This window comes from Pieris napi, chromosome 7 (assembly GCF_905475465.1).
Source record: "Pieris napi chromosome 7, ilPieNapi1.2, whole genome shotgun sequence".
Taxonomy (NCBI): domain Eukaryota; kingdom Metazoa; phylum Arthropoda; class Insecta; order Lepidoptera; family Pieridae; genus Pieris; species Pieris napi.
Window position 1 is genome coordinate 5,235,242 of NC_062240.1, and position 12,712 is coordinate 5,247,953.

Here is a 12,712-nt window from a genome sequence, read left to right on the forward strand (position 1 = left end):
TTTAAGCACTTCAGTCTGTGGACTTAGGAATCATTTGAAAATATGTGAGACTTGAGAGCTATGCAGCTGATCAAGGGTTAGTTTACTAAGGTAAAAATTCAGTGTTTAATATTCTAGTGGTTCTGACGTAGGGTGACAAACAAGCAGTTCATATATGTTCGTTATCTTAATGATACACTATTAGACAGGATAGATAAGTTCAAATACATTGGGTATTTCTTTATATCTCCCTGACAGTCCTTATAATGTAGATAATAGATATAGCTTAAAGCTAACCTGATAATATAGTATTTAGGACAATATTGTATCTCAAACAATTATAGTTATTATGGACTTATGATCTCTATCAGTCTGATTAATTAAATAGATTATTATTATTACACATCTCATAAAATTGCCATATTATGTTCTTGACCAAATGTGACAAATTCCATCCCACTAGGCCCTGGACTTGCCATACATTTTTACTCTACTCGATTTTGAAGTCTATATGAAAAAGTCAATAACTAAACACCAACTAAAGGGAGAGGAAAAGAAAAGGCAATAAATGAATGAAAGAACTGTGGTACCTCAGTTTTATATAGTATAATGTGGACGATGGTGCCATATTTTTCCATTACAATCAAATAGTAGTATCAAAATGAAGGGTGTGAATCCTAAGGTAGCTTTAGCTAAGTAAGTGTAGAAACTGATTTTGTTTAGTAATTCTTTGCATTCATTGATTATTTAATTTTTATCAGTCTTTGTTTATATTTGCCCACACCACCAGTTAGTTTAGATTTACGTTTATAATCATATATTATATAGGAATGATACAAAAAACTAATTCTAAAATAAAAACAGCACAATATGTATGGGATTATATATTTTGTAGACATAAAGCAACATTCACATTACAATAAACGAGTTCTACCGTCGCCATTTAGCGGAGTATAAACTATTCGAATGTAACAGTACGTAATTCGTAACAGCGCACTAACATTCACTCAGCTCGAACATTCAACATCACAATACTGAAAGGGAGAACGAATAACTTTATACTTTACGTGTACTTAATCTAACTAACCACGAGCCTACGAGCCTCCAGAAAGGAGCAAAACGCACAATTTTAAATATCAATTCGTAAATAGACATATCGATATAGAATAAAAACAGGATAAAGACTAGACTTTACACTGATTAACGACAAATAGCTAACAGCAATAAACCGCGCCTCCACGGCAAACAATGTCGCCGTAAACTCAAACAATTGAGCGAAACAATAATTTCCCTGACGCGAACTGTGACCGATCACGTTTCGCAAAGGCAGAAATTAATATACAATTAATCGTTACCTACAATAAATTACATAAATAATCTGAATTTAAAAACAAGTCTTAGGCTTCAAACACGCCCGAGGCATGGCAACACCCGGCTCTCCTACTCTACCGTCTTTATTACGACTGCCATTTTATAGATCATAATAAATAAAAAATAATAAGAAACAATATTTACAGATTCGTAGACAAGCCGCGGGCCATATGAACGCAACCCCTTTGTACTGACAGGGATATGTAATAGAATTTATATTTTGTCCTCTAACATTTTTAATTACATTAAGTAATATTATAAAACTGGAAAAATTTCGGCGAACCTTTGACGAAAATACACTCAGCTATATGTCAAAATTTATTTTAAATTTAATATTACACTTCACGTGTAAAACATGCGAATAGCGACAATACCAAACCAGCCACGTTATTCTGATGGTCCGTTTTTGGCACTTTTCTCACCACCACAGACTCAATAATACTTTCAATGAATTTGGAACTATTATAAAGAACTACTTTAAAGTGTTGATTTAACCAGAAACCATAATACTTATTAAATCGCATTTCTTTTACATTAGTCCCGAGTCTGTTATGCGAATGCTTATCTATGCCATTATATATTGATAAAATCTACAAGCTTCAACGATATGTTTGACCGAATACAGTGATTTGTGCGTGAATCAATGTTAGAAATTTGTCTCAAAACATTCGCTAACAGACAACAATAAACATCTTTGGTACATTTTGTGAGCAAAGAGTCACGCCTAAAAAGCCTTAAGCGATAATTTATTAAATACTGTCGTTGCCAATTAAACCACGCGGTAAATATGCTTTAGTGGACCTTATTTTCACTGGAATGTTCACAGTTCACAATCCCACGACTAGGCCCAACAAATATTGCTTTACAATAAGCGTAATACATCCGAGTAGGTACGATACATCCATTTGTACTTACATACGTCTAAAGAAACAACCTAGAGTCCCCATTCGTTGTCTCGTTCGGACAGCTGTGTTGCGATAACTACGGGGTACAATAAATAGGAATACATCTACACAGTCTGTTAGGCGGCAAGGGGTGTTCAATAAATCGCACATCGAGCCGATCCAATACTGAAATGACGCTCAAAATGTCAAACAGACGCGAAATCTATTGACGACCTCGGCCGGCATTGCCAAAAAGTACATCGAATTAACAAACACTATCACTCAATGAATAATCGAGATTACATTACTCCTTCAGGACTGTTGTTCTTACGCTCCCGCAAAGCCGTACACTTCCAAGACGCGGATCTCGAAGTCGCCCGAGGGGCAGAGTGGAGGGTTGTTGAAGGTAGAGCAGCGGTCCGTCTTGCCGTATCGGATGTTTTCATCCATCCATATAGCTTGACCGTCTCTGGAATTTCAAATTATTATTACTCATTTACTAATAATTAATATTAAGAGGCTACTAATAATTTATACACAAAAAAGTACACATGTCAGAAGTGAAACTTCTTTGGATAACTAATTTTTAACTCTTGTTCATATTTATACAAATCTAAAACTTTCGATTTCCGAGACATATGCCCGCCTTCCACTGCGAGCGGAACGGACACATTACGGACTCCGCTATACTCGTAACGATGGATCGATTGGAAGGCGGGCATTAGAGAGAGGAAGATAGGTTTATAGGAATTTAATGAATTTAATTGTCATTAAAATATTAAGTGTCGAAAATTAATACAAATTGAATTTTGTTAATTTATTTATTGGATAATAAAAACACGTGGTATTTTCAATTAGTTTTTTGCGATTTCAATAAATTATTTTGCATAAAATATAAAATAATTTCATAATTTCTCTTAACAAAATTTTAATTTTAAAATAGAATTTCTATAAGATAATTCGCCCTTCTCACTCTCTCTTAATCGGTCTCAATCGTTCTCTTCCTTTTCGTTGACAAAAACGCTGCACATTTTCGTGACGATCCATAAAAATGTTATTATCATGCACCTAAAGAAGTTTCACTTCAAAAATATGCATTTATTCTAAATACTTCATTTAATAACAACAACGAAAAAATTAAAAACAACCTATCTCTTGGTCCTTAGAGAGACCCTAAGTGTCATATCCCTTGTCTCAAACCCCGATATCCCAGTTTATGCCCTCAAACACAAACTGAGATAGATGGTAGACAACGTTTAAAATCGATATCTATTTATAAACCTCAACTTTCTCCATAATTCGTATTGATTAAAGTTATACTTGACATTAGTAAATTGTATTTTTGAAGTTATACTTCTTTAACCCTAGAAAGATAATCATATTTTGTAATACGGAAAAGATAATCATGCGTAAAATTTACGCAAGAATTTGAATTAGTTGTAGGTCTAGGTTTAATAGTTTATTTTAATGAATTGTATGTTATTATATATACACATATATTAGAATAATTAATACTGCAGATAATTTTTTAAACTCCTTTATTTTTACTTTAAAAAAAAGAAAACTTTAAACGTGGTCCGCTACTTCACTGTCGGTGTCCTCACACGGAAGCTCGTCATCACTTTGCATAAGAGCGGCCAGGATTTCGTGTTGGTTTCAATTGATACTCCCCATTGTGATATATATTAGCCTCAATATCTTTAAAAATGAAATTATAATATTAGTTATAATATAAAGTATTAAAACAGTACTAAAACTGTCATATAAGCCAAAATCATAAAAGTCACGATAAAGATAATCATGCGTAATTTTGACTCACGCGGTCGTTATATTTCAAAATCGGTGGCACTTACCTTATTGACACTTACGTCACGCGGCAGCTCCCAACCACGAATGAAAAGTCCTAAACGCACAGCTATGGATTCGCGCCAATTAGAAAGATAGAGCAATTATTCGAAAACGCATGCGTAAATTTTACGCAGACTATCTTTCCAGGGTTAAGCGCGTTATGAAAAATTGATGAGAGTGAAATTTTACGATGCGCGCGCACCGTGACACAAAATTAACAGAATGAAGTTGCCCACGGAAGATTCGCGACATAGACATAATTTAAAAACAACATTCGAATTATAATAGAATTTATGTTACACTTAATGTAAGAGAATAATAAAAAATATTTGTTTATTTAATTTTTCAAATGTAAACTGAACTTTATTGACTATAATGACTCCTTTACCAATCTTTGATTATTTAATTGTAATTAATTATTTGCATGCAATCAAAAACTATTTTTAATAATGCCAAAGAAATATAACTTCTTACGCGCGTACATAAGCACACGCACCCTTTTTTTTGTGCTTTGTATCGTAATATAGAAAAGTACAAATATAATTTGTTTTGGGATATTAGTCAATTTTTGAAATCTTATGTCCAAACGTAGTTTGAGAATCCACACTCCCGGTGAGATTTCCCATCTACTCACCCCCCACCAATAGTAATCATAGAATTATCAGCGGCCATGAAAAGCGAGCTGGCGTGTGTGGTCTTCGAGTCACCATCTTTGTTGTCTGCCGCACAACCGACCCACGGATATTTAGCACGGACTGGATGCAAACTGGAAATACGTATGTTTTTACTAACCCTCCGCCTATGGTGATCATTTTGGAGTCTGCCGCCATAAAAAGTTCGGAGCCGTGAGCGACTCGCTGGTCTTCCTTGCCATCTCCGGCTGAACACCCAACCCAAGGGTATTTTGCGCGCTCAGGGTAAAGGCTGTAAGCGAATGGTCGCGTCACACACAACGAAAAGGTGTTGCCAGTAATTGTAATTTCTTTGACTTTCTAATTTTATTTTAATTCTGAACCTTATAAATATACAATATATGTTAATAAGTATAGCGCGAAGTGCGCAGAAGGCCCGAACAAAGATTAATCATATTAAAAAATGCCAAAGTTGTTTAGTAGAAAAACCTCGTCAATTTATACAAATTGAAAGGGAAATTCCTTGGCGAACCTAAAGCAATGTAAACATTTACTTTGAGCAGGACTTTTTGTTTTGATACTCTGCGTATAAAATACATCATTATAAAAGCGTTTTGACGTTATCTTATCATAGTTCTTTAATATATTCATTGGAATTTTTTCTTAACTGGCAACACCTAATTACACCCAAACATGTACAAAATTAAAATGCAGATACATACTTATTATTTATATTATTCCACATATTATATATGAAATGTTTTTCCTATTTGTGTCATTAATAAAACCTTTTTAATATTTAGTAATAGCAAGACAAATAAATAAGGCAAGCAAAATAGTGCAAAATAATAAAGTGCATACAAGTAAATCATGCAAAAACGTATTGACCAATGAAAAAGCAAAGCCTTTACCCGAAGAGCAAAATCAATTATTGCCATAATTAAATACTTAATAGCGGCAAATTATAAAAGCATAAGACAATTTATGGCGTCGACTAAAATGTCAGCCAAAAACAGTTCAGCAAAGAAATATAAAAGATGTTAAGTAGTATATTGAAGTGATAGAAATTGGTATTAACTGCAAAAGATTGATCAAATTTTGATGAACTATGATATCGAAGTAGAGTTCTTAACAAAGAAAATATAGCATAAATTTCTAGCAGCAATATACTTTCAGTATGAAAAAAAACCTATCTTCAGTCACCATGTTTATCCATAATGTCAAAAATATTATTCATTTTATCGATAGGAGCAATAAATTAAACTATTTTCAAAGACTATATATATATATATATATATAAATAGATATCGTTCCTGCAAGAAATGGTTGAAAAAGACAAAATTATTAATTTATTTATCGGAATCACTCCAGCTATAAAAACTCTAATTGTGATATGATAACTCTACAATTGTCTAGAATTATTTAAGGCAATATATATATTTTTTTTATTGTTTAATATTCATAGCTGATTCAATGGTGACTTTTTAAGACAAAGTCTGATCTTAGAGCCTTGTGTACCTGAATAGGAAAGTCTCTCCAGTGCCAAAGTAGGCCTGTCTGTTTCCTCTTTCGTCCTTCTGATTTCTCTCGAACCATCTCGTCGAGCAGTACGCACCAAATACCTGAAATTAACAATACAATCATATAGAGAAACTATTATTTTATATTCTATGTATAAATAAACAGCTTAATAGGGAAACACGACATAAATGTAGTCTTATGATTTAGTGGAAAAAATAACTGCAAATCATACATAATTTATATTCAAATATAATTTATTACGTCTTTGACATCACAGAATTGATTATATGCAAACAACTCTTCGTTTACGTCAGAAAGACAATTATTATGCCAACTATTTTTAGATGCATTACCATAAATAACAAAAATATGTATTTAAGTATTTTAATTATATACGTGAAAAATCCAACAACATTTTGTTTGTTTTTTGATAGTCGAAAACAAAAGACGATCTAAAACAATATAGACAAATTGTCACACATTAACTAAACTTTCTTTTGAAAGCACCTATAACTCCGTTGACCTTGGGCTCTTTTGCATACATAAATGTGATCGCGGCAGATAGCACTCACATTAATTTCAAGTGGTATAAAGTAAAACCTCTGCAGAAACCTTTGACTTCTTTTAAAAATTATGTATGTATTATTTTTATAATTTAAAAATTAATTTTATAAAAAAAGCGTTCCTAGATGCCCAAGTTTGAGCACACTGCGGGTGTACATACCTCGTTGTTACATGTCTTGATCATCAGCAGTGTTGGTTCATGATGTTCAACCCTCACATAGAAAGTGGTCAGTGAACAACCATGCTCCTCAGTGGTGTATAACAGCACAGGCTGGTACATCGTTATACGGACAGGCAGCCATGACCACAGTGTGAATAGCTGGAATTTTTTACATGCCCAAGTATTTGTTATACTGACGACTGTGTGAATGAGTCTTACGCAGAAAACCTCGTCAATTTATACATAATATATAACAAATTTAATCGTAAATAGTCTTTAATATGTACAACGTACTAAAATTCTAAGTATTTAGAATGTTTTGTCATGTTTATTAAACATACATAACTTTATTAGATTTATTTATATATAAAACTACAGTTTTGTGAAAGACTCCCATATGTAGGATTAACAATGAAAGTATCCTTCTATGAAATGTAAGGAAATGTTCCGGCATTTACGAGGGTTTCTTAATTAGGCAAATAAACCCTATCACACAGTCATTTAAAAAATAATAATAGGCTATTTAAAGGTATAAAAGGCTACAATCTAGCTATTTAACTAATAAATATTAAACTGCATTCAAATATTAAATATCAAAAAATATATTTTATTATATAAACATTTATATAACTACTATTTCTACCATATAATTTCTGTAATATAAATAAAGTACTATGAAATTTGATTTTCAATTATTATATAAAATCAATTTTGATAAAACTTGGTAAAAGTATTCATGAAATTTTACCTACAAATATTTTTACGAAGGAGGAGAAATTTTGTCATATCATTTAATTAACTTAAATAATAATTTAAAACACATTGACGGCACATAATTAGTCTTGTAAGTTTAGTGACGGTGCCAAGTGGTTTTGTGAAACATCTAGACATAAAACTATACTGTACAACAAACATGCAATAGGAGACACTTTGACCATAACACTACAGTGCATACCTAGAGAATATTAAGTCCAACATATCCAAATTACCAGTAGTAAATGCTACGACTCGTAGATATTTCTAAAATAATGTCATATCCATTTAAAAATGATTACAGTTACGACAGGTATATTAAACCCTGCGTATTTTGACCTACGTTCTACCGCTTTGTGGCCCAAACAAAAATATTTTAAAGCCGGCCAATTGCTTGGAAGTTGTTACGTTAGCAATTTTATATTACCACACGGTACGCCCGCAACAAAATACTTTTATCTAGAGCCTCTATTAAGCTGGCATAAAAAGCTGTCAACGACCTAAAAAGTCACTAAATTACGGATAAAATACGATATATTACCGACTTTAAAAATATTCGAAGAAGTGCTATCTCATCGTAAATTTAAAGTCAGTTTTGAAAAATATATAACGAAGTAAATATAATAAATAATTTTCTATGTTTACGACTAATTTCAATACGCAAGCAGCCACGAGATGATCCTACATTGTGTCAAGGTTAAAATGACTCCAAGTGAAATAGCCTAGCATGTTAAAGGACAGTGAAAAATTATAAAAAATAATGGTTATGTTTTAATGTGGGACTGTGTCATCTATTACCCTTGTGTGACATCATTCTCTCTTCAAAATTAAACAAAAAAAAATGCATATATTTAAATAAATGTTGTAACAAAAATAGGAGTGAAATGATAATAAATTGCCCGAGTCTAAGATCCTTAAATATCCCTTTATTTAGATGTAATCATAATCATAAACAAACATAAAAATAACTTACATAATTGATCGCATAATATTTTATAGAACAATTGTTATCGCATTTACACTATTAAATTACACGCTCCAATATAATCAGTATTTTATTACTGTGTTTTTCTTTGATGTGTTTTGCATATAGAAACGTGATATCGTCTGCATATATAGGAAAAGTTTAAACCATTAGATCATCAAATTGGGTCCCAGGTAAAATTTTATATTTTTACGGGGTTAAATATACTTTTTGGAATTAAATAACTATATATTATACAAAAAAGAAAAAACAAATTAAAATTAGAATAAAGAAAATAAAAAATTCTAACAAATATTTTGAAGAGAGAAATTTCGATTAATTTGCCACCACATCTACACCCGAAATTAGTGATACCCTATTCAAACCTTCTGTCTGAGGTCTGAAGAATGCTGCTGCTGATCGCTGAACACCGCATTAGGGAATGGGAACCACAGGGCCAGGTGAGAGGACCTTGGACTCTGCAAATACTTTCGGTGATCATGACTGACTACGGGGTCAATGACTTTGACCGTAAACATAGAACCAAATAATGTTCAGCTCATGAAAAAGTATATTTCCTGCGGCTAATTTTTAGAAAATACAAATTACCGACACTACTACACTATTTTACCAACTGGATAATTGTAAAATAAAATGGGTTCTCTGTTTACGGTCGCGACTGATGGGAGTGATAATATCTAATTTGGTGTGTGTAGATGAAGTGTGTGTTTGGCTTTTTAAACGAATTAATTAAGCTTATATAATTAGCCTTCCAAAACATTGAAATTCTTGAACATATAACTCGGGCCGCCATGCATTGGTGGATCAGATTTTATGCAATATCATAACAATTTTTCTGGAGCTTTTATTCTTCGTTAATACAATTTTCCTGCGGCCTAAATTGTCGTGTAATAAAATCTGACCCGACCACCACGCACACAAAAACGGCAACAAAAAAACGAAATAATTCGAAGCGATCTTGTCAAGTTCGTAACAAGCGACGTTTTAAAACACCTAGTGTCAAGCGGTGCATACATCGAGAACGTCGCAAGCTTACGCGACAAAACTACGTCTTACTTCACTGTGGTCTAGAATCTGCGACTTGATCGCTTGTATTGGGTAAACGCCCATCGAAAGGGCGCGCGGGCCCGGCGAATGTGAGCCCTAACGGAAAATCGTCACAATGTTAGCGCTCAATCATGCCAAATACCTAGAACCTAATGTTAAATCAAAAGCACCCTGAATCGAGAACGCATGCTCATGTCCAAAACCTTTCAACCGTCACACACAAACACTGAATAATACAATAAACAACTCCATTCAAAGCCAATGAGAATGAACTTCAATTGACTGTAACTGTTTTTCGATGATTTCGTGTTGTGTACACACTGAGAGAACATATACATAATTTCGCTACACGGATCGAAACATAACATAAACTGGATTCGTGGGAGAGGACAGGAGCTATCTTACAAGAAATATAATTCATCGAATTTGTATCTTTCGATGTAATTGAAGTTAGTCGTGTTAGAAACTTATTCGAATGATATAAAGCGAAAGCCACGCCTATTATCTTGTACAATACCATCTGTTTGCACGTTTCCTCAGACATTTTCTGCAAACCAAGTAAAATCACTTCTAATACACATATACATAATATAATGTAAATATTGCACATCACTATAAAATTTAGTGTAGTATATACTTAAGATACATATATAATTCATAATAATATAGAAAGTAACATGTTTAATGTAATATTAGAGAATATACATTTTAACATATTTTTTTGATAATCCACCACCAAAATAACAATTCAACATTATGTTGTATAGAATAATAAACTTGTATTAAATATCATATTTTCAATTTCTCTTGAAAAAATTAAAACTAATCAAAGTATTAGTATAAACATAACTTACCTCGCGTATAGTTAGAGTGTGCGACATCATCTGGATATTGACCTGTGATTGACTGGTGGGAAGATTATCAGATGACCGTGACCGGACGAGCCGATTTCCCGTGATGACCTGCTTCGACTTGAGCGTCATTTCCGTCTTGATAAACACCCTGGATATGTACTGCGAACTGAAATTTAAAAGAATTTGAAAATTGATTAAAACAAAATGTAAATCTCTCAGGATTGTCTTTCTTATATACATGAGTACTTCTTTGATAAAACTTCTTTAGCAATAACTGACTCATAACCTCGACAAAAGTAAATAAATTAGTTATAGAGGCCTGATAATGTTATGGACATTATTTTAGTTTATTGTAGAAAATAAGTTGGTAAAGTAACAGCGCGTTTGAAAATACTATAGTTGAAAAAATATCCAAACAGATTAAAGAATTAAAAATCATATATTTTCGTCTGTCAAAGAATTATGTCCACTATCCCGGAAGCAATATAACCAGTACATTATTATTCTTTTATTAGATAAATTACTAACCTCAGCGCCCTAATACTAAAAGCAGTACGCAAAAGCTTGGTAGGAGAGGCTGGCATGTTCCTACAAAATTTATCGATGGCGTGGTCTACGCCATTCTTCGTCGCTTCAGCATACCATTCCGAGTTTTGATTGGTGCTGTGTTTGTGGAAGAGTATCAAGATCGCTAGTGCGACTCTGTAGAACACCTGGAACATTCGAATTTTAAATTCAATACTATACAAACTCGTTAGAGCAGCGTTCATTTTTTACGCGCGACTGTCATTTCTTATTAAAAAAGACCTCAAAATCGACGAAGGCTCATCACATAAATAGAAATAGAGCACAACCAAGACCTGTAGATTAAATTGTTTAACATGTTAAATTAGCAAAGACCTTTTAAAATATGGCTGCGTCATAGAAATGGTATTACATTTAGTAAATTATTTTCATAATAACGTATACGTATGATTGACAAATGTTATATATTGACTAAGAGAGGCCTAAGCCTACCACGGCCGCAGTTTTGGTTGTACTTTGTAAATTATTAATAATTCCTTTTTTTTAAAGGACTTAAATACTACTTTGATTTCTACAATAAAACTTCACTTCAAATCTCCACCTAAGTGTGTACTGTTTAAGGAAGCACACTTTTAATTACTAAATAATTTACCTTCAGCCCCTCATGGAAGAAGCAATCCAGCACTCTGACGAGATGAGGAAAAGGCAGTGCTGCCAGTATCCACCACTGCCAGTCTGCATAGATCCTTTCCGGCCCGATGGCGCCCGACAGCCTTAAGAGATGTTGCGCGGCCGACTTCTGCAACCAATCCCGGTGTGCTGTACGGAAACCTTGCCTAATCACTCGGCAGTATTCTCAATAACACCATCTTACAGACAATTAATAGATTTCTGTTTAACTCGTTGTTTTTTTAAAATCGTGATATGACCTTATAAAATTGGCAATTAAAAGGCAGTAAGAACTGAAATTCTTTTATGACTCTTTTGTATTTCAGAAAACAAGCGATCTTAAATTGTTCAAATACTATTTCACATTTTTTACGCAGACCAAGTCGTTGTTTCCGCTTGTTTCCATGATTGAACACAAGTCATTGACCCATAATATTTCACACACTGATAATTTCCAACCTTTTGTGCTTTATCAAGTGTTTTGAACATCAATTGTAGACATCTCCCGAGCAAGACAGATGTTTGTCGCAAACACGTGATACGAAACGTGACTTGTTATCTTAAATGTCACATTAATTGATGATTAATTTCGGCGTAGATAAAAGGGGTAGCTGTTAAATAGTCATTATGGCATTTCAATTGTATATTATTACAATATTTATACATTATTGTTTGAAATAAATTAACAAAACAATAATATATAAATAACAATAAACCATATATAATATATATATATATATATATAATATATATATATATATATATATATATATATATGTTAAGAATTTAGATACAAAGTTTTTTTGCTTCTTTTGGCGCGTTAGGGAAAAATTATAAGAGTAATTTGTTACGATGCGCGAGCACTGTCACAAAAAACCGACTATTTAAAAAAATAATAAATGTCAATTTCTTTAATTTTG

General features: G+C 32.7%; 1 protein-coding gene across 11 annotated transcripts in view; it reads right to left on the reverse strand.

The window, feature by feature from the left end:
- Positions 1–848: 848 nt before the first annotated feature.
- Positions 849–12,712, reverse strand: part of LOC125051184 (GTPase-activating protein skywalker) — a 68,120-nt gene continuing 56,256 nt past the window's right edge. For 4 of the 11 annotated variants that reach the window (XM_047651372.1, XM_047651373.1, XM_047651371.1 and 1 more), the window contains 9 exons: positions 11,776–11,922; positions 11,127–11,311; positions 10,599–10,764; positions 10,262–10,291; positions 9,063–9,155; positions 6,960–7,118; positions 6,233–6,336; positions 4,875–5,006; positions 849–2,703 (listed from right to left, as the gene is read on the reverse strand). In XM_047651372.1, coding sequence (XP_047507328.1) covers positions 2,562–2,703; positions 4,875–5,006; positions 6,233–6,336; positions 6,960–7,118; positions 9,063–9,155; positions 10,262–10,291; positions 10,599–10,764; positions 11,127–11,311; positions 11,776–11,922 — 1,158 coding nt within the window. In that variant the 3' untranslated portion in view covers positions 849–2,561. Of the gene's footprint in view, positions 2,704–4,716; positions 4,849–4,874; positions 5,007–6,232; positions 6,337–6,959; positions 7,119–9,062; positions 9,156–9,753; positions 9,841–10,261; positions 10,292–10,598; positions 10,765–11,126; positions 11,312–11,775; positions 11,923–12,712 lie in introns of all 11 variants that reach the window. The other 7 variants (XM_047651375.1, XM_047651376.1, XM_047651377.1 and 4 more) reach the window with 7 other exon arrangements.